The sequence below is a fragment of the Mobula birostris genome, chromosome 31 (assembly GCF_030028105.1).
Source record: "Mobula birostris isolate sMobBir1 chromosome 31, sMobBir1.hap1, whole genome shotgun sequence".
In the NCBI taxonomy this organism is placed as follows: domain Eukaryota; kingdom Metazoa; phylum Chordata; class Chondrichthyes; order Myliobatiformes; family Myliobatidae; genus Mobula; species Mobula birostris.
Genome location: NC_092400.1, coordinates 35,820,669 through 35,847,030, shown reverse-complemented (window position 1 = coordinate 35,847,030; position 26,362 = coordinate 35,820,669). Strand labels below are relative to the sequence as shown.

General features: G+C 42.2%; 1 protein-coding gene across 2 annotated transcripts in view; it reads left to right on the top strand.

Moving 5' to 3' along the window:
- Positions 1 to 26,362, top strand: part of foxn4 (forkhead box N4) — a 57,500-nt gene that overhangs the window by 15,952 nt on the left and 15,186 nt on the right. The window contains exons 3-6 of one of the 2 annotated variants that reach the window (XM_072247571.1): positions 9,178 to 9,296; positions 13,235 to 13,353; positions 17,498 to 17,608; positions 24,723 to 24,850. In XM_072247571.1, the coding sequence (XP_072103672.1) occupies positions 9,178 to 9,296; positions 13,235 to 13,353; positions 17,498 to 17,608; positions 24,723 to 24,850 (477 nt within the window). Of the gene's footprint in view, positions 1 to 9,177; positions 9,351 to 13,234; positions 13,354 to 17,497; positions 17,609 to 24,722; positions 24,851 to 26,362 lie in introns of both variants that reach the window. The other variant, XM_072247570.1, reaches the window with a different exon arrangement.

Sequence of the window (26,362 nt, the reverse complement as noted above, 5' to 3'; positions counted from 1 at the left end):
TAAGTCATTAACCATCTACAGAGTAATATTATTGCATGAGAATTATAATTTGCCTGCAAGTTTTCCTGTATCAAGCAGATGGATTGGGAAAGTACCATTGATCTTTGTATGTATATAATCTGACTGCCTGCTGGTGCAGTCATCTGAGAGAACATAGAGGAGAACATAGCCCTCAATGTTGTGCCAAACCAGCTAAAGAGTAAATCAAAGATGCTCAAACATTAATCCTCCTACCCACACCATGTCCCTATCCCTCCATCTTCCTCACATTCAGGTGCCTATCTAAACATCTCTTAAAAGTCACTGATGCATTTACTCTACCACTGTACCAGGCAGAGTCTTCCAGGCTTTCCCCTCACATCCCCCCTGACCCTACCCCCTCACCTTCAATGCATGCCCTCTGGTGTTAGACATTTCTACCCTGGGAAACAGATACTCTCTGTCCACTTTATCTATGCCTTTCATAATCTTGTAAACTTCAATCAAATCTCCTCTCGGCCTCCGGCGCTCCAGAGAAAACAATCCAGCCTTCTGTGGTAGCACGTGCCCTCTAATCCAAGCAGTAATGGGAGTAAAACTTCCAGTCTACACTGTCACCCCTTAGTAAACATGGATCTTAACAGAAGATATTAAGAATCTCCCCACCTTTTTGTTTAGGCATCTTCCCCCTACCTTTCCAGTCCTGAAGAATGGTCTCGGCCCGAAACGAAAACTGTTTACTCTTTTCCATAGACGCTGCCCGACCTGCTGAGTTCCTCCAGCATTTTGTGCAGGTTGCTTTTGGTATTGAATCTACTTTGAAAGTTACTATACCCCACCACTTGTTTGCCCTTACAGGTGACAGAAACTGGCAGCTCAGTCCCATACAACTGAGGAGTGGAGAAGGTAGTCAGGCTTCCTGCAGACTTTGCAAGAGTTGGTTCTTGTCATTTGTCAGTTGCTCCTACTGCAGCCTCAGTGAAACTTCCTAAGAGATTTTCTGCTCTCCAAATCAGAACATTTAGTCAAAGTTTAATGGAGCATTATAAGATATAAGAGTCAGAGGAGTTTGGGGAGGTGGACTTCATACTTAAGGACTCAGGATGGCTGCTAATGGTGGAACAATAAATTAAGTTCACTGGCTTCCTGAAGTTCAAGGTCCAAAGTCAATTTACTATTAAAGTACATATGGTGTATGTTACTATATGAATCTCTAGGCTGTATATGGTGACATATATCTATTTTAACAATAAATTGACTTTGAACTTCAGGAAGCCAGTGAACTTAATAATTAAATATAACTGTGAATAGAATGACAGCCTTTTAACTGTTGTACCCCCTTTCTGCATGGTTCTGCCCAGCGTGGTGAAGTGAAACATAAGCACAAAATACTCTGCAGATGCTGGGGTCAAAGCAAAACTCACAACACACTGGAGGCATTCAGCAGGTCGGGCAGCACCTGTGGAAACGATGAGTCAATGTTTCGGTCCTGAGATAATGCCTGACCTGCTGAGTTCCTCCAGCGTGTTGTGAGTGGTGAAGTGAATTGTCTATCTGAGACCTTCCCAATCTACTTTGGATTCTTTCTCCTGCTACAATCCACATTTAGATCATTAAGAAGTGGGGCAGCAGGATTAAGGCCTATGATGGCAGAGGAGCAAGATTGGAACAAGGTTGGAATAGTGATTTTAATATCTTTTTAATCATGTAGACAGAATGATATAGAATAGTTCCACAGTAGGACCTGGGGAAAGATCAGTTTGTTTTCAAGAGAGTGTTAATGGAAAGCGAAAGAAGACTACTTGGGAGCAATAAATGAAAAACAATGATTATGAAGGTATTAAGAGGTTGATATTTATTAAAATCACAGCTGTCAGGTACCAGCCTTCTATTTCTTACCCTCCAAGATTTCAATTTATTCTGGAATCTCAAGCACTAATATACTTGCAACAGACAATGCAACAAAAACGGAACTGCTGGAAGAATCCAGCCTCTGTGGAAAGAGAAACCAGTCAACATTTTTCTGTCAGTAATCCTTCCCCAAAACTGGGGAAAGAGTGGGTGTGTTTACAGTTTACAGATTCCATCACCTACAGTTTTATTACAAAGTACAGTATTATTCCTTCAATATTCAGATCACCCTGTGCACTTACTGTAGTCCATGTGGTAACAGCACTGGAATAAAAACACTTTGACAGTATTAGGAAGTATGACCTCAGGGCATGACCACGTCATGTACCACCCCTAGGCATGTACATGTCATGTACAATCTCTGGGCATGACCACGTCACGTACAATCCCTGGATAAGACCACGTCACGTACAATCTCTGGGCATGACCACGTCACATACAATCTCTGGACGTGACATGTCATGTACAGTCTCTGGACGTGACCACGTCATGTACAATCTCTAGGCATGACCACGTCACATACAATCTCTGGGCATGACCACGTCATGTATCACCCCTGGGCAAGACCACGTCACATACAATCTCTGGGCATGACCGCATCCCATACAATCTCTGGGCATGACCACATCATGTATCACCCCTGGGCCAGACAATGTCACATACAATCTCTGGGCAAAACCACGTCATGTACATCTCTTGGTGTTACCACATCACATGCCATCTCTAAAATGAAGAAACTGTGTCTGGGATCTCTTGCTTGACACTACCCAGCTGAGGCAGCAGGTTGAGAAAACAAAATATCCAAGATTCTTAGTCAGAGTTGTAGAGCAGTACAACACAGAAACAGACTCTTCGACCAATCCAGTCTGTGCCAAACTGTTATTCTGCCTCGTGCCATTGACACACATCTGGGCTACAGACCTCATACCTTTCCCATCCATGTACTTATCCAAACTTCTCTCTTGTTTCCTTGGTTCTACTTAGCAAAACACAATCTCATTTAGTGCGATGACTCCTGCTGAATTTACAATCAGTGGCCACTTTATTAGGTACACCTGTACACCTGCTCGATAATGCGAATATCTAATCAGCCAATCGTGTGGCAGCAACTCAATGTATATAAGCATGCAGACATGGTCAAGAGGTTCAGTTGCTGTTCAGACCAAACATTAGGATGGGGGAGAAATGTGATTTAGGTGACTTTCACTGTGAAATGATTGTTGGTGCCGGACAGGGTGGTTTGAGTATTTCAGAAACTGATGATCTCTGGGGATTTTCATGCACAACAGTCTGTAGAGTTTGTAGAGAATGTTGCAAGATACAAAAAACATCCAGTGAGCGGCAGTTCTGTGGGTGAAAATGCCTTCTTAATGAGAGAGGTCAGAGGGGAATGGCCAGATTGGTTCAAGGTGACAGGAAGGTGACAGTAACTCAAATAACCACACGGTGTGCAGAAGAGCATCTCTGAATGCACAACACATTGAACCTTGAAGTGGATGGGCTACAGCAGCAGAAAGCCACAAACATACACTCAGTATGCACTTCATAAGGCACAGGAGGTACATACACTACTGAGGTCGGTTTGATTCAATTAAGTGACTTGTGGAATTAGGACTGAACTGATTCCCAATATACCTTGTTCATGACCCTGTTTCCTGGTATTGTGTCCTGATTTTCAACCTACTTATTGTAAACTTCCAATGGTATTGTGTGGAATATCTTTCCTAAACCATTTCTGCATGTAGCAATGACTCCCTCTCTCTGCTTGGCTTCTGTACTCTCGGCAATGAGCTAAGGCACACTGTAGCTACTGCTGAGGAGACCTGAGGCAATAGCCGGGATCTTCTATCTTACAGATCAGCTTTGCACAAGAATGTGAGATTTATTTCAAGGGGAGATAGTACAGCTCTCCCACTCCCCAGTGCCACTCAGTGAAACCATAGCTGATATGATGGTGGGCAACATCTCATATTCCATCTGGGTACCCCCCCAAACCAATGAAATGAAAATTGATTTTCTTACTTCTGGTAATTTCTTCCTCCTCGCTTTCCCCATTCTCCTTTCTGGCTCACCTCTCACCACTTCTCTTTCCCTCACCTTCCTCTGGATCTCCTTCTCCTTCTCTTTCTCCCATGGTAAACCGTCCTCTCCTGAGGGATTCCATTTTCTTCAGCCCTTTGCCTTTTCCACCTATCCCTTCTTAGCTTCCCACTTGATATCCCGCCCCATCCATCCACCCACCCACCTTCTCTCTCACCGATCACCTGCCAGCTTGTACTCCTTCCTCTCCCCCTTCTCACTTCTTCCCCTTTCCTTTACTGTCCTGATGAAGAGTCTCAGTCCAAAACATCAACTATTTATTCCTTTCCATAGATGATACCCAACCTGCAGAGTTCTTCCAGCACCTTGCCTGTATTATTCTGGATTTCTAGCATCTCTTGTAACAGTGGCCCTTATGTCTCCTTTGCTGTAAACCTTGGCCCCAAAGCCTATCAATCTCAGCCTTTAATATCTAATGACTCAATACCCATAGCCTTTGAGGATAGAGAGTTGCAAAGATGAACAAACCTTTGAGAGAAGAATTTCCTCACTATGTCTCTTTGTCTTGTGATTATTCTCTCTAATTCTTGTCAGAATCTTCCTGCTCAATCCCCTCTGGACAGTCTGCTCTTCAGCATGTTCAGCTCACATTCTTTTAAATTTCAGTAAATCCAGGCCTGATCTGTTCAGTTTTTACCCTAAACATCAACCTAGTGAGTCCAGCAGTTTGTGACCCCAGTGGTTTACAGTGTCTGCAGTCACTGGCTGGGGTCAACCTAGTGAGTCTAGCAGTTTGTGACCCCAGTGCCAGCAGTCACTGGCTGGGGTTCAATTCCCACCACTGTATTTAGGAAATTTGTATGTTTTCCCTGTGGACTCCCTCCGAATGCTCTGGTTTCCTCCCACATTCCAAAGACGTACGAGTTAGAGTTAGTAAGCTGTGGGAATGGAAATGTGACAAGACTTGAGGATAGCCCTCAGCACATCCTCGGATTTCACTGTATTTTTGGATGTACTTGTGACAAATGAAGCTTTTCTTTCTTTTCTCTCATTCTCCCATTCTTTTTCTCGTTCCTTTCTCCACACTGCCACCAGTGCAACTACATCGGATAGGGAGAGCAAAGCTGCTCATATGACACCTCACCACTGAGCCAATGCACTGTGGTGGGAAATGGGTTGAGGCATGCAGTGCAGCAACACACTGACTCTTTAACTCACTCTCCTAGTTATCAGTACTGCTGGATCGAAATAAGCTACAGAAAGACGTAAACTCACTGGGCACAGGCCTCCCCAGCATCCGGGAAATCTTCAAGGAGCGATGCCTCCAAAAAGGCGGCATCCATTATTAAGGACCCCCGTCACCCAGAACAAGCCTTCGTCGCATCAGGGAGGAGCTACAGGAGCTGCTGTACGATTCAGGAACAGCTTCTTCCCCTCCGCCATCTAATTTCCGAACAGACATTGAACCCATGAACACCACCTCATTGCTTATTTGTTTCTCTTTTTGCATTACTTATTTAATTTAACTTTCAAATATATATGTATACTTATTACTATAATTTATAGTTTTTTATTATTATAAATTGCAATGTACTCCTGCCGCTAACTACAAACTTCATGACGTAGTCCGGTGATATTAAACCGGAATGTGGTTCTGATTCTGAGCTCGCTTGCTCAATGCTTGCCCCCTCAATACACATAATGGTTAACACAGCTCCCTTACAACTGTAGACTTGGCCAGAGCAACCGCTGGCTCTGTTGGCACCATTTCACAGCATTGTGCAGCGGAGAAGGTTTAATCACCATGCAATTGGCAAGTTCAGAAGAACGTATCCATGTCAAGTACTGAAAGCTTTTTTTTTGGCCAAGCTTCTTGTTCACAACAACGGCAGAAAATAAAGGTGAAATGAAAATTCGAGCTTTATTTTGACTGATGTGGACTTTAGAGTGAGCAAACTTGGCGGCAGATTTTTAGTCACCCTTTAAGGAGAGCACAGACAGACTAAGCCCTAATTGATGTTCCTTTTTTAAATAACTAGTAGTTTGGGCCGGTGGATTAACCAAGCTGCATGTTTGTACACAATATTTTTACTTCATGCTGAAGATGTGTGCTGTCAGCTCTGACCTCCCCTCCCTGAATATACAGCCTGACAGGAGACCGAGTGATTGAGAGGCTGAGGTGAAACCTATGGGTGGTTTGGCCAGACCTTGAAGTGGCAGATGGCATTCTGTGTCTGTTAAGTGCCTGCTGTCGCCCCCACCCCTTTCCTCAGATTAATGTAGAGTTAAAAAAAACGCAATTAAGGGGATAGTGAGAGACACAAAAGGCCCACGTGCCTCTGGTGGAGCAGCCGTTTCAGAAGACAATGGGGCCATCAGCCAACCATACAAGAGACAACTGTTGCCTATGACATGGGTCTAACTGGCTTTCAAATCATTTCTCTCTTGTTGTCTTATGATTTTATCCAATTGCAAAACTGGACAAGGGTCACCTGATAGTACACTCCCTCCACCCCAGGTTTTTTTTTGAATTGCATGACTTAATACTAACTGCCTAGTTTCTGTTGCTATGGCAACCCTAATTTTATTGTTCTTTAAGTAGTGGGTGCGTTATTAATCATGGGCTGGCTGTAATTGGCTCGCCTTTGAATATTCAAACTGCTTTCTTTCTCTGGTAGTAAAGACACACAAACTGCCACTTTAATTTTTTTTCCCTTCGTCTTCCTCCCTCGCCGAGCTCAAAGAAACAGAGTCTGAGGCTACAACACTTAGCAAGCTTGCAATTACGTTTGTTAAACTTTTTTCCCCAAGTTGTCAATAAAGTTAATGGAACTCCTCCAGTCACGGAGTGGGGTGCAGCAGTATCAGGACAAGATTTGGGAAGGATTTCCTGGGCTATTCCCTTTGAAGAAACATTAGTACGTTCAAAGTTCTTCAGGGCTTAAGTTTAATGCCCTGTAGATGGAGGTTTTCTACACTAATAAATCAGGCTGTTATGTCAGACCCATTAAAGGCAAGATGTACAGTACATCCCCAGATTACCGAGGGGTTTTGTTCTCAGAAATCTGTCAATATCACGATTTTCCTTATTGTGAACCCTTGAAAAAAATTGATAATATTTGCTGTTTCTTCTGCATTTTGTGCTTACAGACATCCCACCCTGCAAAAACTCATTTCAGGGAGGTAGCACCATCAATTTGCGGGAGACTCCCGAAACTTCCGGGAGAGGTGGGATGTCTGCAATAAGAGTAGCTCCTCAGCAGCCAACCAGCTAGTTTAAATAACGTTAGCTATGCTAATGAATGAATAACACCTGTTAAACTCACCTCAACATATCTTTTACATTTTAACCCACCATGGGCAAAAGTCACTGTTGCAAACAGTGCAGCGAGCAACACTGTCATTATTTTTGACCCCTATTAGGCAGGGGTACACTTTAGTGTAGTCTGGGGTGAAGTACGTTTTATATTTTCTTTTTTTGGAACACTCTGCCATGGTGCTCCCTCTCTCTCTTGCTTGCTCGCTCTCTTGCGCTCCCTCTTGCTCTCTCTCAAAAAAAAATCAATTTCCGGGATATTGTATATAATTTGCGAGCATCAGGGAGCCACTATCAATATGTGGGAGACTCCCAGAACTTCTGGGAGAGGTGGGATGTCTGAGTTTAATTTGCTTTTCCTTCGCATAATACGATAAGGGTGACTTTTCAAGTGATCAGCAGTGATTTATGAAACTCCGAAAGGATGAATTCCCATTATCAAGCTGCAGTAACTCAGGGGTCCACCGTGGATGCACTTACCAGAACTGCTTCTGAAAACAAAAATTATTGAATGTAATAATTAAATATAACTGTGAATAGAATGACAGCTTTTTAACTGTTGTACCCCCTTTCTCTATGGTTCCACCTAGGGTGGTGAAGTGAACTGTGTGTCTGAGAATGTTGTTATGGAGTCAGTGCCTCACACTGTTTGGGGAAGGGAACACCATATCAGGCAGTATTAGGAGATCCTGCTTTACTGTGTGAGTGAGTCAGGGTTGACCATGGCTGTCTAGATACACAGGCCTGGGCAGTACGATGTGGAGAGCAAGCTGTTGCCCATGTGGCAGGCTCCCCCTCTCCAGGCAGTTGATGAATCCAAAGGAACGGCAGAGATTGATACAATCTGATATCAGCAGCATCGTAGGAGTTGCCAGTCAGTGTTGAACTCAACGTAGAACTGCCTTAGGGACTACACCTCCAAATATTTCCTCAGGGTTTACGCCTGAAGCCTTCCTGTGCTGCAAGGCAGCAGAGGTTTGAGATCAGAGTTTTCCTTCTCCAAGGTGAGCTGCCAACCATGGCCAATGAGCTCCAACTCTCTGAAGCGGCTGGTTTCAAGGAGCCAGTAACCCGCCTTTGCCCCTTCTCCTGTCAGTAGAAATGGTTCCTTCAGGCTTAGTAGCTGAACCACATGCGAAGGCCAGGAGCTGGACTTGGTTGTCAGAGGATTTTTGAGATATACGCCTTTGGAAGCATTTAATAGGTAGTGGGAGCTTGCCCCATTACTACCCGTGGCTATAACAACCTTACAGGATCTCTGGCCCGCGTATTCTATGACAATCAAATGTTTTGGAGAGCAGGTAGGGTGGGAGCCAGTAAGCTTTTCCTTGGAGGGAAGGAACAAAGGAAAATCATTTCAGGATTCTGTATTTTCCAGCAAGCATTCTCCTTGCCACAGCTCACAGTGACATTTTACACATTGTCTAGACCACATAATCCAAGGCGCAAGCGGTCGGTTGACCAGGGTTGCTTTTACAGTGTATGTGTGCCACAATTAGATGAGGGTGTTTGAAAGCACACTCAAAGAGAATTGTTCAGCTGGGAGAAGGAAAACTCTGATCTCAGCCTCCACTGCCTTGCGGCAATACCCACTCATTTCAAAAATAGGCAGGGAAAGGACCAAGTTAAGTGTAGTTCAACTGGGGTGTGAAGATCATCCAGACATTGAGGAGTGAAGTGATAACAGGATAGAGGAGAATGTTTGCAGAGATATTACTTATGATTATGTTATAGGAGAGCAGTATCTCAGGTGAGGCTTATTATTTAACATATCTACTTGTTGATTTAAAGTGACAATTGAGAGTCCTCAGAGTGTGCTGGCAATCTCCCACCCCACCTCAGCTTTTTATTAAATGAAATTCAATGCATTGACGCAGAGCAATAAAAGGCAGATTGTAGCCTTCCTCAAAATTTCATTTCTTTGCTTCCAGACCCGGCCTCCTGACCCCTGACCCGTCCCAGCTGAGCGAGGATGACCTCCCCAGTGACCTGCAGTCCCTGTCCTGGCTGACATCTGTCGACGTGCCCCGCTTACAGCAGATGGCCACAGGTAGAATGGATTTTAACCTGAACACCCAGAATCCGACACTGACAACACAAACAGGTATCACTGAAGCTGCAGGTTGTAATGCGTTCATGGTTAGTGCTGGCGACAGTCATTTTGGACAGGAAATGTGAGTTATTTCATGTGACTGAAACTCATGGAATCCCTTACAGAGTAGAATGGTTAATCCCAAGTAATCTCTGTCAGCCAAGGTCTTATGAACAGACTGAGAATATCCAGTTTATAGAGAGTAATATTCAGAATATTCAAATTCTCATTTGGCTGGAAGCAGTATTTGGGTGGACTCTACTTGAGGAGAATATTCATGCCACATGATATTGCTGTAGTCAGCTTCCATGTATGAAGCACATTTCATATTATACTGTATATCTGTAGTGGTTGTCCAACCTTTCTACTCGATCCATCCTGTTCCCCCTCTACCCACTAAGCCCTCCACTTCCCATACCCCACCACACTTCAGCCTCTCGCTAGTGCCCACTGCTTCATGAGGTGATCTCCAGCCAAAGGAGCGGTGGTCACTAACGGAGCGTGGCTCTGATTCCCAGCCACAGTTTGTGCCAGCTACTTGGAGCGTTAAGTCCTGGGTTCCCAATTCACCTTTCCGGTGAAGGAAGTATCACTCCTCATTGCTAGGGTGAAGATTACGAGGAGTGGACCTGCCTTCTCCACTTCTCATTGTGCCATCTTTTGCTGCTCAGGTAAGTTAATTGAATAAAGTTTCAGTTTCAGTGGTCAATTCCTGCATGCTTACTAGTGCTCTGGCTGTTACTCCGCCCGCACCCTCCACCCTCACCGTGCCCTTTTCACACCTTGGCGTACATCAACTCAAGAGTATCTTAGAACATAGAAGATTGAATAGTACAGCACATTACAGGCCCTTTGATCCACAACCTTGTGCCGACCCTCAAACCCTGCCTCCCATATAACCCCCCACCTTAAATTCCTCCATATACCTGTCTAGTAGTCTCTTAAACTTCACTAGTGTATCTGCCTCCACCACTGACTCAGGCAGTGCATTCCACGCACCAACCACTCTGAGTAAAAAACCTTCCTCTAATATCCTCCTTGAACTTCCCACCCCTTACCTTAAAGCCATGTCCTCTTGTATTGAGCAGTGGTGCCCTGGGGAAGAGGCACTGGCTATCCACTCTATCTATTCCTCTTAATATCTTGTACACCTCTATCATGTCTCCTCTCATCCTCCTCCTCTCCAAAGAGTAAAGCCCTAGCTCCCTTAATCTCTGATCATAATGCATACTTTCTAAACCAGGCAGCATCCTGGTAAATCTCCTCTGTACCCTTTCCAATGCTTCCACATCCTTCCTATAGTGAGGTTACCAGACCTGGACACAGTACTCCAAGTGTGGCCTAACCAGAGTTTTATAGAGCTGCATCATTACATCGCGACACTTAAACTCTATCCCTCGACTTATGAAAGCTAACACCCCATAAGCTTTCTTAACTACCCTATCCACCTGTGAGGCAACTTTCAGGGATCTGTGGACATGTACCCCGAGATCCCTCTGCTCCTCCACACTACCAAGTATCCTGCCATTTACTTTGTACTCTGCCTTGGAGTTTGTCCTTCCAAAGTGTACCACCTCACACTTCTCCGGGTTGAACTCCATCTGCCACTTCTCAGCCCACTTCTGCATCCTATCAATGTCTCTCTGCAATCTTTGACAATCCTCTACACTATCTACAACACCACCAACCTTTGTGTCGTCTGCAAACTTGCCAACTCACCCTTCTACCCCCACATCCAGGTCGTTAATAAAAATTACAAAAACAGGGGTCCCAGAACAGATCCTTGTGGGACACCACTAGTCACAATCCTCCAGTCTGAATGTACTCCCTCCACCACCACCCTCTGCCTTCTGTAGGCAAGCCAATTCTGAATCCACCTGGCCAAACTTCCCTGGATCCCATGCCTTCTAACTTTCTGAATAAGCCTACAGTGTGGAACCTTGTCAAATGCCTTACTAAAATCCATATAGATCACATCCACTGCACTACCCTCATCTATATGCCTGGTCACCTCCTCAAAGAACTCTATCAGGCTTGTTAGACACGATCTGCCCTTCACAAAGCCATGCTGACTGTCCCTGATCAGACCATGATTCTCTAAATGCCCATAGATCCTATCTCTAAAAATCTTTTCCAACAGCTTTCCCACCACAGACGTAAGGCTCATTGGTCTATAACTACCTGGATTATCCCTACTACATTTTTTGAACAAGGGGACAGAATTCACCTCCCTCCAATCCTCTGGCACCATACCCGTGGACAACAAGGACATAATGATCCTAGCCAGAGGTTCAGCAATCTCTTCCCTCGCCTCGTGGAGCAGCCACCTCACTTGTCACCCATGGTTCCTTCACCTACCACTCCTTTCTCACCAGCACAAATTTGTCCCTAACATCGTGCAGGAGATCTCTAAACATCGACCACATGTCCATAGTACATTTCCCTGCAAAAACATCATCCCAATTCACACCCGCAAGTTCTAGCCTTACAGCCTCAGAATTTGCCTTTCCCCAATTAAAAATTTTCCTGTCCTCTCTGATTCTATCCTTTTCCATGATAATGCTAATGGCCAGGGAGCAGTGGTCACTGTCGCCCAGATGCTCACCCACTGAGAGATCTGTGACCTGACCCAGTTTGTTACCTAGTACTAGATCTAGTATGGCATTCCTCCTAGTCGGTCTGTCAACATACTGTGACAGGAATCCGTCCTGGACACACTTAATAAACTCTGCCCCATCTAAACCCTTGGAACTAATCAGGTGCCAATCAATATTAGGGAAGTTAAAGTCACCCACGATTACAACCCTGTTATTTTTGCACCTTTCCAAAATCTGCCTCCCAATCTGCTCCTCTGTATCTCTGCTGCTACCAGGGGGCCTATAGAATACCCCCAATAGAGTAACTGCTCCCTTCCTGTTCCTGACTTCCACCCATATTGAATCAAAAGAGGATCCTGCTACATTACCCACCCTTTCTGTAGCTGTAATAGTCCCTGGCCAGTAATGCCACCCCTCCTCCCCCTTTCCCCGTCTCTCTATGCCTTTTAAAGCACTGAAATCCAGGAATATTGCGTGCAGAACTTTTTGCATGCAGAAAAGTTCCAGTTAAACCATTAGACTATAAGGTACAGCAGCAGAATTAGGCCATTCAGTTCATTGAGTGTGGTCCACCATTCAATCATGACTGATTTTTATTTTCAACCCCATTCTTCTATTTTCTCCCTGTAACTCTTAACCCCCTTATCAATCATGAACCTATCAGCCTCTGCCTTAAATACACCTTCTGTGGCAATGAATTCCACAGATTCACCTCCTCTGTTCTAGTGAGACATCCCTCTATTCAATAGTTCAAGACTATGCCGCAGATCCTAGACTCTCCTACTAATGGAAACATCCTCTCCTCTCCCATTCTACCCAGGCTTCTCAGTATCTGGTAGGTTTAATGAGATTCCCTCTCCACCCCCCACCCCCCATCCTTCTAAACCAGGGGTTCCCGATTTTTCTATGTCATGGACCTCTTCCATTCACCGAGGGGCTTGGGAAACCCCTGTTCTAAGCTCAAACTCAGTGACTGGTCTACCGCAGAGAAGCAATAAGAAGAGACTGCACGAGGAATGGTGGGAGATGGAGTCACTTTCTCACCACCCTTCATCACTGACGTACCACTTGGTGACTACAGGGGTGACAAGTTTCTTGCCAGTTTTCCATTGCTTAGAATACTATAATGTCAGCTGGGAGCGCAGGAACACTTCCAGGAATTTGGAGAAATGTTAAATCTGGTGCAAATTAAATTCTCAGTCATCACATCTATGTGAACTTTTACGTATCGCACCAGGTTTTACGTTCAGTCTGATAGAGTACTTCTGCTTAATTCTCACTTTGAATGGATTCTCGTAGGCCTAGTTCTCCATGACATGCTGACCCCAACTTCAGTACAAGGGACCATGATCCAGGTGCAAGCATCCATGCAGCACGGCATTATGGGAATGAACACCATGGCAACTCATGGACAAAGTGTAAGTTCCCAGTGACATCCAAGTTGATTTGTAATGATATTGAATAAACACTGATTTTTAAAATGTACAAAGAGATCAATAGTATTCATCTTCATGACTATTTTACTAAGGAAGAGGATGTTGACAAAATGTAAGTGGAAATAGAAATGATAGAGCAAATAGATTAATGAAGATTAATATTCAGGATTTAAGCAAATGATTGGCTATGCTCTGAGTCATCATCATCATTAAGTGCCGCGTTGTATAACATGTTGGCGCGTGGCCAAGTGGTTAAGGCGTTCGTCTAGTGATTCAAAGGTCACTAGTTTGAACCTTGGCTGAGGCAGCGTGTTGTGTCCTTGAGCAAGGCACTTAACCACACATTGCTCTGCGACGACACTAGTGCCAAGCTGTATGGGTCCTAGTGTCCTTCGCTTGGACAACATCGGTGGCGTGGAGAGGGGGGACTTGCAGCATGGGCAACTGCCGGTCTTCCATACAACCTTGCCCAGGCCTGCACCCTGGAAACCTTCCAAGGTGCAAATCCATGGTCTCATGAGACTAACGGATGCCTATATATGTATAACATGGACGATCATGGCCGACCTTCTCTTTCCTCAGTACGTCCCAGAAACTCCAGCTGCTGTTTCCTGATTGATGACCTCAGTTTGCTTCTTATTCTGGCTTTTCACAACACTTCCTCACTTGTTACTCAATCCTTCCACGATATTTACATCATTCTTCTGAAAAGCCACATTCCTGCAGCTTCGAGTCTTCTCTCATTTTGCTTTGAGATTGTCCAGCATTCGCTTCCATATTTTATTGTGGAATGAACGTAGCACCACACTCTGAGTTTCATACCCATAGAAATTACAATATTCTTTAGTGTCTGTTTAAACACTCAAATGTGCACTTAGCAATCCCAACCCTTCTAATTTCAACATCCATCCTATGTTGTCATATCAGATGTTGTCATGCTCCCTAAGTAATTGAACTTCCATGTTTGTTTAACTCTTTCATTGCCCACTCTCAATTTGTGTTTCTGTATGGTTAAGTCAAATGATTTGCAATCTAATTGATAAGAAGGAGGTGGGGTGGGGGTGCGGGTAGAGCTAGCAGAAGCCATAGTCTCCTAATCGGCTCAGGATATGCAGGAGGCTCCAGCAGACTGGGAAATGGGAATGTATCACCCTTTGTTCAAGAAAGGGTACAAGAACATCATTAGTAACTGCAGGCTGGTCAGTTTAACATCAGTATTAGTAAAGCCTTAACAAAAATCAGGGCACAATTACTGAGTACTTGGTAAGGTTTGTAATTAATTAGATTTTTCAATTTTCTGAAAGGCAGGTAGTGGTTGACGAGGCCAGCTGAATTTTTTGAATAAGTAACAATAGATGAAGACTTTGCTGAAGCATTTCTCAAAGTAAATGGCTGGTTAACAAAACTGAAAATCTTGTGAAAGAAGAGTCAATGTTGGCTTGGATTGTAAAAATTGCTTAAGGATATAAAGCAGTGGGTTTGGTAAACAGTTATTATTCGGAATGGGGGATAAAAGACAAATAAATTTCTTAGAGATAGTGGAAGACTCTGCTTTTTGTTTGGAGAATGATCCTGGGCATTAAAGGGTTAATGTATGAAGAGCATTTGATGGACAGACTCAGAATAGAGATGATGAGAAATTTCTTTAACCAAAGAGTGGTGAATTTGTGGAACTCATTGCCAGAGACGGCTATGGAGACTAAATCATTGGGTATATTTAAAGCAGAGGTTGATAGGTTCTTGATTAGTAAAGGTGTCAAAGGCTACTTGAAGAAGGCAGGAGAATGGGGGTGAGAAGGATAATAAATCAGCCATGATGGAATTGTGGACCAGGCTTGATGGGCTGAATGGCCTATAGGAATTCAGAATAAGTTTCAAAGTTAGCCAACGAGGCATGTCATGATTTACTAGTCAGCTGAAGAAAGATATAGAACAGATGAAAATATATCTGATGGAATTTAATACAGAGAAGTGAGATGATACATAGTGACGGAAGTGATATGACTGGTGTGATTGATCTATAGGGAGCTAATATGATTTTACTGGGCCTAATGGTATTTTGACTTTAATACCAAGGATAAATACTACAAATGTGGTGTAAGAATTTTAAAAAATAGGCTCAAAAGGTCATGAGGATAAATGGGTTGCACTTGTCCATCTCCACAGTCGGCACCTCAATCCTTTTCTGTAAAAGCAAGTTTCAGAGTTATCCTGATCAACACACGCAAAACGCTGGAGGAACTCAGCAGGTCAGGCAGTCTCTGTGGAAAGGAATAGTTGACTTTTCGGGCTGAGACCCTTCATCCGGACTGGAAAGGAAAGAAGATGCCAGAATAAAAATAAAATGGGTGGAGAGGAAGGAGGATAGATAGAAGGTGATAGGTGAAGCCAGGTGTGTAGGAAAGGTAAAGGGCTGGAGAGGGAGGAATCTGATAGGAGAGGAGAGTGGACTGGTCTTGAACCAAAATGCTGGCCAATGTCTTCTACTGTGGATTCTGTCTGACCTTCTGAGTTCCTCCAGCAGTTTGTTTTTCTGCTCCAGGCTACAGTGTCTATTGGAACTTCCAGTTCATTTCTTGCCAATGCTGCTGCTCCAATTCAAACTGTTCTGACTGACCATTCCTTATTGGAACGTGAGCATATCCAATGAACAAAATCACACTGGAACCTTTACCAGTTAGAACATAGACTATCACAGCACAATCCAGGCCCTTCAGTCCACAACACTGTGCTGAGCTGTTAACCTACAATCTAACCCTTCCCTCCTAAGTAGCCCTCTATCTTCCTACCATTCATATGCCTGTCTTAGAGTCACCAATGTATCTGCGTCTTCTGACAACACTATCCACACACCCACTATTCTCCATGTAAAAAAACTGATCTCTGACATCCCCACTGTACTTCCCTCCAATCATCTTAAAATTGGCCACCTCTATTAGCTATTTCCACCCTGGGAAAAAAAGTCTCAACTGTCCACTTGAGCTATGCCTCTTATCATCCTTGTACACCTCTATCAAGTCATCTCCCATCCTCCCTCACTCCAAATACAAAAACCTATCCTCATGAAACAAAAATTGTGAATTTTTTAATAATAAAGATTAATGAGAAAGAATGACATGGGATAAAAACAGGTCCATTGGTCCTAAACACCAGTCTAAGTAATCTTACACCAATCCCATTTCCTCCTCCCAGAATTCCCATCAGATCTCCTCATGTTCTAACACATACTCATATTCTGCATACTAGGGACAATTTACAGTGGCCTACTAACATACAAACCCACATGTTTTCTGGGTGTGGGAGGAAAGGAGAGCACCTGGAGGAAATCCACATGGTCACAGGGGAACGTGCAGGCTCCATACAGTCAATACAAGAGGTTAGGTTTGATAGGGTCTTTGGGACTGTGAGATGGCGGCTCAGCCTGATACATCAGTACCCCACCCCTCTAATGGTCACATGGTCATCCCCTACTGGTCACATGGTCATCCCTCTATTGGTCACATGGTCTCCCCTCTAATGGTTACATGGTTATCCCTCTACTGGTCACATGGTCTCCCCTCTAATGGTCACATGGTTATCCCTCTACTGGTCACATGGTCTCCCCTCTAATGGTCATATAGTCACATGATCTCCCCTCTAATGGTCACATGCTCATTTCTCTAATGGTCACATGGTCACAGGGAGAATGTGTGGACTCCACAGTCAATACCAGAGGTTAGGTTTGATGTGGATCCCTGGAACTGTGAGGAAACAGGTCTTCCTGTTTCATTAGTATCCCACCCCTCTAATGGTCTTCACTGTTTCTTCTGGCTCTCATCTTTACCCTCCACGATCTGACCTTATCTCCTATCATTTTGTTTCAACGTTTTAAGAAAACAAACAATTGCTTGCTTGGCTGGCTCTTAAAGAGAATTTGGAGGGAATATAATTTACTTGATTGGAAAAGTTTGAGCTTCAAATCTGCTTATTAATTTTGTTCTAATAATTTACTGCATCCTTGAGCTAAGGTTTTGTGTCTGATGTTGTAATGTGAGAGCACAGAGGCTGCTGGCCAACAGCTTCATACGCTTTTAAAAGGAGAGCTTAGCATTATGAATGTAAGCATGTTTTTCCAATCTCTGCTTAGATGTCCCAGTACTCTGTGGCAGGGCAGCATCCGTCCACGTTTCAGACACAGCAGACCCTCTATCAAACCAACTCTCAGCAACTGTACAGCCTTTCACAATCTGGTCAGCAGGTATGGTGCCATTAATCATCAGCACTCACACAGTGTCTCTGTGGTCTTTCACGTATTACTTTGGGCCCAGCAATTAATCCTAGCCTGAAGGACATTAGCTGGAAAGGGAAGATAGGATAGGGATATTCTCTCTTCTCCCCTCTCCCATGGGCAGGAGATACAAAAACCTGAACCCACGTACCACCAAAGTTCAGATGAAGATGGCAGAGTTTGTCATCGAAACTTCAGTTAAAATTGACACCTGTACCCGGCTGGAAGCCCAAGAAGAGCTTATTCGTCATATACACCAGGAAACCACTAGATCCTTTTTCAAGTTTAATTCTTCTTTTTGATGGGAATTCAATAAGACTCTCCATCACTGCTCAGCATTTATGATCTTTGCTGCCCAACTGATATCCTCTCCATAGAAGCTGCCCGACCGACTGAGTTCCATCTATCCACTAACCCACCGCCAACCACCACTACTTTAACATTTCCTGTCAGTCACCACATGTACAGACTTGTGTTACTTTGTGGATCTATGTGTATAAGCTATCTTACGTATTTCTTTGGTGCTGCATCGGATCCAGAGTAACAATTATTTTGTTCTCCTCTGCATTTGTGTGCTGGAAAGGACATTAAACAATCTTAAATCTATGTACAAGCATAAACCACTTTACCAAAGTCAAATTTGTTATGTGAAGGGTAAAAAACAAAATTAACTAGTTCCATTTCCATGTTTATGCTTACACTGAAAGCAAATGCATGTCTTAGTAAGGGTTCAGACCTCACAAACCAAACTGTGATCTTATGCCTGAAGAGTTTAGACCTAACAGTAACAAACTTCACGCCTTTGCATCTTTCTTTAAAGTACCTCGCCCTCCAGTGGCCTTCAGAAGGAATTACAGATATTCCCAGATCTGTAGACCAATTTATTGTCAAAGTGTGCATATGTTATCATATATTATTTTAATATTGTTACGTAACTGGCAACAATGAATATTAATCGAGACTGGTTTTATAAAAACAACCAAACATTTATTAAACACGTATAAACGATAAGGGTAAAAAAGCACAAAGGAAAACTTTAACCGGAGGTTAACAGCTACGCAGTTGTTCACCAACTCGCCACGCGACTCTGGTTCTTAAAGTGTTAAATGTGGAAACAGTTCTTAAAGCGATACAGTCAGATATAGTTCTTAAAGTGATAACTTCAAAAGTCCAACAGTTTTACGCATTCGATTGGGAGAGACTTCTCTGGAGAAAGATTTCTTCACCGACACACCTTTACTGCCGGTTCTGTCCACAGGATTCCCGATGCCAAAAATAAACAGTTTAAATTGACTGACCTTAAACTCCTTTAGAGAGAGAGAGCTTTTTGCATGAACTCATTGCACTATTGCAAGAGTTATCTCAATGCAGGTTCTCTTCAACGAAGACTCAATAAGGTCGATTCTTTATTAAACTGCCAAACGATGCCGACTTCTCTCAATCCTTCACTTTGATGAATTCTTCACTCTCCCTTCAAAACTGTCGGAATTGAGTAAATTGGCACTTCCAGCCACAAATTTCAAGTCCAAATACAATATCTTGTAAGAGAACGCACCTTCCGTTTTAAAAATGAAACTGCGTCACAAAAAACAAACACGCAACGGAAACAGAGGCACAACACGTTCTACCTGGAAATCTACAAACTCAAAAACCCACTGCATCACCTGAGTCGACCCTTATATAGTCACGGGGCACATGTCATCACGTGACCTCACAACGGCGGGAAAATCACATCAGGTGACCTCCAAAAGACCATTACATCATTCTCACAAAAAAACAGATCTCCTTGAGCATGTAACACCTCCCTCCAAAAAAAAAAAATTTGGTCTCTTGAAGAACAAAAATTTAACAATTTATACAAAAAAAAATACAAAGGTATAAAACTTACAAAATACACAATATATACAATCTTATCTTTCAGCCCTTTACAAACTAATGTACAGTAGGAGTGTTACAAATGATAAAATATCACTCCAAAAAAAAACAAATTTTCATTGTATATTTAACATCTAGACAAACAGTCAGCGATTACATTGTCTTTACCCTTGATATGAGTGATCAAAATATTGTACTCCTGTAACATTAGACTGGATTATTAAATTGGAGTTTAATTTCCTGAACCCTTTTCCTTAACAGTCACAGTAGCAACTTCTCTCATAATACGGTTTTATCATATTTAGATGACAACTGTGTTGTCTTTCTCCTATCTGGGGTTTTTACCACATAATCCACCTCATTTACTTTAGACTTAATCTCATAAGGACCATGGAATTTTGCTTGTAATGGATTCGTTTGCACTGGGAAAAGAACCAACACCTTATCTCTGGGCTTAAATTACCTCATCCTAGCTTCCTTATCATACCACGTCTTCATCTTCTCTTGAGCTAACTTTAAATTTTCCTTGGCCAAACTACAAGCTTTGTACAATCTGTCTTTAAATTTCAAAACATAATCTAACAAACTAGTGTGTACTTCTTTATTAATCCACTGTTCCTCCAACAAAGCCAAAGGTCCTCAAACTCTATATCCAAACACAAGTTCAAAAGGACTAAAACCTAATGATTCCTGTACTGCCTCCCTGACTGCAAAAAGTAGTAAATGTATACCTTCATCCCAATCCTTTTCATTTTCTACACAATATGTCCTAATCATAGTTTTTAGTGTAGAATGAAATCTCTCCAAGGCTCCTTGTGATTCTGGATGATAGGCTGAGGAAATAATCTGCTTTGCTCCCAGTTTATAAACTATCTGCTGAAACAGCCCAGACATAAAATTACTTCCTTGATCTGACTGTATTTCCTTAGGCAACCCAAGATAAGTGAAGAATTTTATAAGAGCTTTTGTCACAGTTTTGACTATTATATTCCTAAGAGGTACTACCTCTGGAAACCGAGACGCTGTGCACATAATAATTAATAAATATTGATGTCCAGTTTTAGTTTTTGGCAAAGGACCTACACAGTCTACAATGATTTTTGAGAACGGCTCACCAAATACAGGAATTGGTTGCAGTGGGGCCACTGGAGTAACCTGATTAGGTTTACCCACAATTTGACATGTATGACACATTCTACAAAATGCTGCCACACCTTGTCTTAAACTAGGCCAATAAAAATGTTTAGAAACTTTGTTCATGGTTTTCTTTACCCCTAAATGACCACCCAAGGGAATACTATGAGCCATAGTCAAAATCTCATTTCGGTAAATTTTAGGAACAACAACCTAATGATTAACTTCCCATTCCTCACTAGCAGGAATTGTAGGCGATCTTCACTTTCTCATTAATACCCCCTTTTCAAAATAATATCCAACAGGAACTTTTCCAATTTCACTATCTGGAAGAGCTTGTTCTTTTAATTTAACTCTCTCAGGATCCCTACGCTGCTCTGCTATCATCTCCTTCCGAGATAAAGACAAATCTTCCTGATCAGACTTACCATCAGAATCCTGATCAAATAAGGTAGGTAAGAAAGTTTCTGATACATCCTCAAAATTCAAATCTTGATTTGAACTGTCATGGGTGACAACCTCATCCTTTACATCAGTCTTTTTAGCCATAGCTCTTGTTACAACACAGGAAGAATCTGTGTTAGAATCCCTCTGTGGTTCCTCAGAATTTGAATTTATTGTCAAATGCACTTCAGGAAAAACTTGTCCACCTGCTAAATCATTCCCTATCAAAAGAGAAACATCATTCACAGGTAAACTGGATTGTAGTCCTACTTTAACAACCCCTGTAACTAATCCTGACCTTAAATTTACTCTATGTAAATGTACTGGCATAAGGGCAGTCCCTACCCCTCTTATATAATTTACCTCAACAATGTCAGACTCATCATTAAACCTTAACACACTGTCTAATATTAGTGATTGTGAAGCTCCAGTATCTCTAAGTATCCTTATCAGTACTGCATTGGATCCTTCTTTCAAGGATACAAATCCTTCTGTTATAAAAGCCTCATATCCCTTCTTAACTTGGTCAGACTCTGGCACATCTTCATTAATATTTTCTAAACCCTGTAGCTTTACAGGTTTTCCAATATGCTGCACACAAGCATCTGGGGCCACTTCTTTCTCTTTCCGTTTCAATCGGAAGCAATTAGCCACTACATGTCCAGGTTTCTTACAATAATTACAAATAATACCAAAATGTCTTTCCTTCACCTGTCTCCCTTCATCCTTATTTTTCTCACTAACTTCAGATTTAATGTCTGATTTACCTTGACTCCCTGTGCTAGTTTTCCTTTTAAAAAAATTTACCTGGAGAAAATTTATTCTTGTGAATTAAAGCATACTCATCAGCCAATTTAGCAATCTCCTGCAATGTAGCAGTGTCCCGTTCATTTAAGTATGTTCTCACTTCAACAGGAATGCTTCTTTTAAATTCCTCCTGCAAAATCAGCTCTTTCAATTTATTATACTCCCCATTCACATTTTTAGAGGAAACCCATCTCTCAAAACACACAGATTTCTCATAGGCAAATTCCACATAAGTTTTTCCACCGATTTCTTCAAACTTCTAAATCTTTCTCTATACACTTCCGGAACCATCTCATATGCTTTTAATATTTGCTGCTTAACAATATCATAATCCAGTGCTTGTTAAGCATTTAAAGCTGTATAAACTTGTGCCTTGCCTTTAATTACACTTTGTAACATCACTGGCCATTGGTCTTTCGGCCACTTTAAACTCAGAGCAACTGTTTCGAAATGCTGAAAATATGCATCCACATCAGCTTCATTAAATGGAGGAGCCAAAACAACCTCACGACTAGCAATAAATTGTTTTGTAGAACCAGAAGACTGATTCCCAGACCTTATTTTCTCCATCTCTAGCTCAAATTTCCTCTGGTTTTCAGCTTCTCTTGCTCTCATTTCCACTTTAAATCTTTCAAACTTTAACTGTTCAAGATGCAACTGCATTTCCAGATTACTCATTGGAAACTTATCTAACACCTCCTGATCAAACAATTCCATATTAATATAATGTTCAGTAATTTTCCTTTGTATGAAAGCCTTGGTAGAATTTCTCATAATTCCTTTAATATCCAACTTCTTAGCAATCTCCAATACCTCAGGTTTTGTCACAGTCTCTAAAAATCCCGAGTCAGGCGTCTTCAAAAACTTGTCAATAACCATTGTTGCCGAATACAACACACACACACCAATCAAACCAAAAAAAATCGGGTATTCCCTTTCCAAATCAAAATGGCAATTACCAGCACTTAAACTCAAAATCGGAACATATCATGGCCGAGCCCCCACAAAATTATGTTACGTAACCGGCAGCAATGATTATTAATCGAGACTGGTTTTATAAAAACAACCAAACATTTATTAAACACGTATAAACGATAAGGAGAAAAAAACATAAAGGAAAACTTTAACCAGAGGTTAACAGGTACGCAGCCGTTCATCAACTCCACTCGGCTCTGGTTCTTAAAGCGTTAAATGCAGAAACAGTTCTTAAAGCGATACAGTCAGATATAGTTCTTAAAGCGATAACTTCAAAAGTCCAACAGTTTTACGCGTTCAATTGGGAGAGACTTCTCTGGAGAAAGATTTCTTCACCGACGCACCTTTACTGCTGGTTCTGTCCACAGGATTCCCAATGCTGAAATTAAACAGTTTAAATCGACTGACCTTAAATTCCTTTAGAGAGAGAGAGCCTTTGTGCATGAACTCATTGCGCTATTGCAAGAGTTATCTCAATGCAGGTTCTCTTCAACGAAGACTCAATAAGGTCGATTCTTTATTAAACTGCCAAACGATGCCGACTTCGCTCGATCCTTCACTTCGATTAGTTCTTCACTCTCCCGTCAAAACTGTCGGAATTGAGTAAATTGGCACTTCCAGCCGCAAATTTCCAGTTCAAATACAATATCTTGTAAGAGAACGCACCTTCCGTTTTAAAAATGAAACTGCATCAGAAAAACAAACATGCAACGGAAACGGAGGCACAACACATTCTACCTGGAAATCTACAAACTCAAAAACCCACTGCATCACCTGAGTCGACCCTTATATACTCACGGGGCATGTGTCATCACGTGACCTCACAACGGCGGGAAAATCACATCAGGTGACCTCCAAAAGACCATTACATCATTCTCACTAAAAAAAGACAGATCTCCTTGAGCATGTAACAATATTCATTTTCATTTACAGGGAAAAAATAAGTAGAATTTTATGAAATTGTATACATAAACAAAAATTGACAAATAACCAATGTTTAAAAAAGACGAACAGTGCAAATAAAAATGACAGTGAGTTGTAAAGAGTTGTGACGTCCACTGTGATATGTGTGCATTTTGCAAATATTGGTTCAAGCCCACTCTGAATAATGCTTCTATAAGGCTGATACCATGCAATATGCAGTCATATCATGTGAGGCCTGTGGGAGGATGGTTATTCAACAGAGCACACAATATTCCAGGATGTTTTGGATCTGTGCATCGTGCTAGACTAGCTACTAGGGTGACTAAGAGTTGTGAGTCCCGTGTTACAGCCTTTAGATTAGCTCAAGACAGCAGATTTATTTCCTTTGTAGCTTTATGGTCATTGTTATTGATAATTAAATATATTTGGATTAAGTTTACCAGTGATCAGTCTGAGTTTTGTATGAAACAGGTCAGGCCACACCCGAGGGAAGAGAAACAGAGTTTGAATGCCCCGGGTCAGAACGGGAAAGGAGAGAAAAGAATCTTGTTAAGCTGCTGGGAGGGTGGGGGAGAGGAAATGTGTCCGCAGGAGTAAAACAATGATAAACATGTTTTACCCTATCAGAGACATTCCCCCTCCCCACCCTCCTTGCAGCTCAACAAGATCCTTTTCTCTCCTCGTCCATTCTGACAGAGGGTCGTTGGCCTGAGACATTAATTCTGTTTCTCTTTCCGCAGATACAGCCTGACCTGCTGAGTGTTCCCATCATTCTGTTTTACATGTCCCAACATCTGCAGAGTATTTTCACCATTCTGAGTGTCTGGATCACTATTTAATCGTCATGCTTTGATGTTATTTTAAACTTGTGGTAATTTAACTATGTTCGTTCTCTCTCTATCTCGATCTCTCTTTCTCTTTCCAGTGCTCTTCTGGCAATATCTACAACTCCGTTTACCACGCACAGAATCAGTACGTGCAGCCCCGACTGGCTCCACATAACGACCAGGATCTCCAACCCAAGACCTATCCCAAACCCATCTACTCATACAGGTACGGAAAGACTGAATTGAACACCACATTAACTCCAAGAGATAAAAATTCGTTTTTTATTAAAATTAACATATAAGATGAACAGAAGGTTATTTTGTAATTTGTAGTGGTTACAGTGTTGATGTAATTAAGTACGATTAAAAAATGTGCAAGCACAAGCTATCTGCTAGAGGAACTCAGTGGCACGAGCAGCAACTGGGAAGCCATTTGTTGGGTAGAAATCTTGCCTATCTTTACCTCTTCCACCTGCTTTAACAGCAGAATGAAGGCATGGCATGCAAACAGTCCCTCTGGTCCAGCTCATCCATGCCAAGTCCGATGAACATCTAAGCTAGTCCCATTTACCCTGTTTGGTCCATGTCTCTCCAAATATTTCCTATCCATGTAACTGTCTTATAAAATGTCTTTTGGGAGGTTAGCATCTAAGGGTACACATTGTATTGAAAGAACAGGTGGCTAGGCAGAGGGGGTGGGGTGACTCTGTTGGTAAAAAATGAAATCAAATCCTTAGAAAGAAGGTGACATAGAATCAGAAGATACACTGTAGAATCCTTGAGGGTAGAGTTTAGAAGCTGCTAGGGTAAAAAATCCCTGATGGGAGTTATTTATAGGCCCCCGAACAGTAGCCAGGATGTAGCCTACAAATTACAATGGGAGATAGAAAATGCATGCCAAAAGGCAATGTTACAATAGTCATGGGGTTTTTCAATATGCAGGAAAACAGATTGGTGCTGAATCCCAAGAGAAAGAATTTGTAGAATGTATAAGAGATGGCCTTTTTGAGCAGCTTGTAGTTGAGTCTGGATTGAGTGTAATGTAATGACCCAGATTTCATTACAGGGTTTAAAGGAATCCTTAGGAGGCAGGGATGATGGCAGAACAGCAATGGCTGGAGTTTCTTGGGGGAAATTCTGAAGGAGCAGGAAAGATACATTACAGAGATAAAGAAGTATTCTAAAGGTAGGATGAGGCAACCATGGCTGAAAAGGGAAGTCAAACAAAGTATTAAAGTTAAAGACAGGGCAAGGAAAATAGCAAAAATTAGTAAACACGAGGAATTCTGCAGATGCTGGAAATTCAAGCAACACACATCAAAGTTGCTGGTGAACGCAGCAGGCCAGGCAGCATCTCTTGGAAGAGGTACAGTCGACGTTTCAGGCCGAAATCTGTCCTGACGAAGGGTCTCGGCCTGAAACATTGACTGTACCTCTTCTTAGAGATGCTGCCTGGCCTGCTGTGTTCACCAGCAAGTTAGATGTGTGTAGCAAAAATTAGTGAGAGGTTAGAGGGTCAGGAAGCTTTAAAAAAACAACTAAAAAGGTCATAAAGAGAGAAATGATGAAATATGAATGTAGTTAGCCATAATATAAAAGAGCTTACAAAAAGATTTTTTGGATATATAAAGAGTAAAAGAGAGACGAGAGTAGATATCAGACCACTGGAAAATGACACTAGAGAGGTAGTAATAAGGGACAAAGAATTGGCAGAGAAACGTTTTGGTACAGTCTTCAC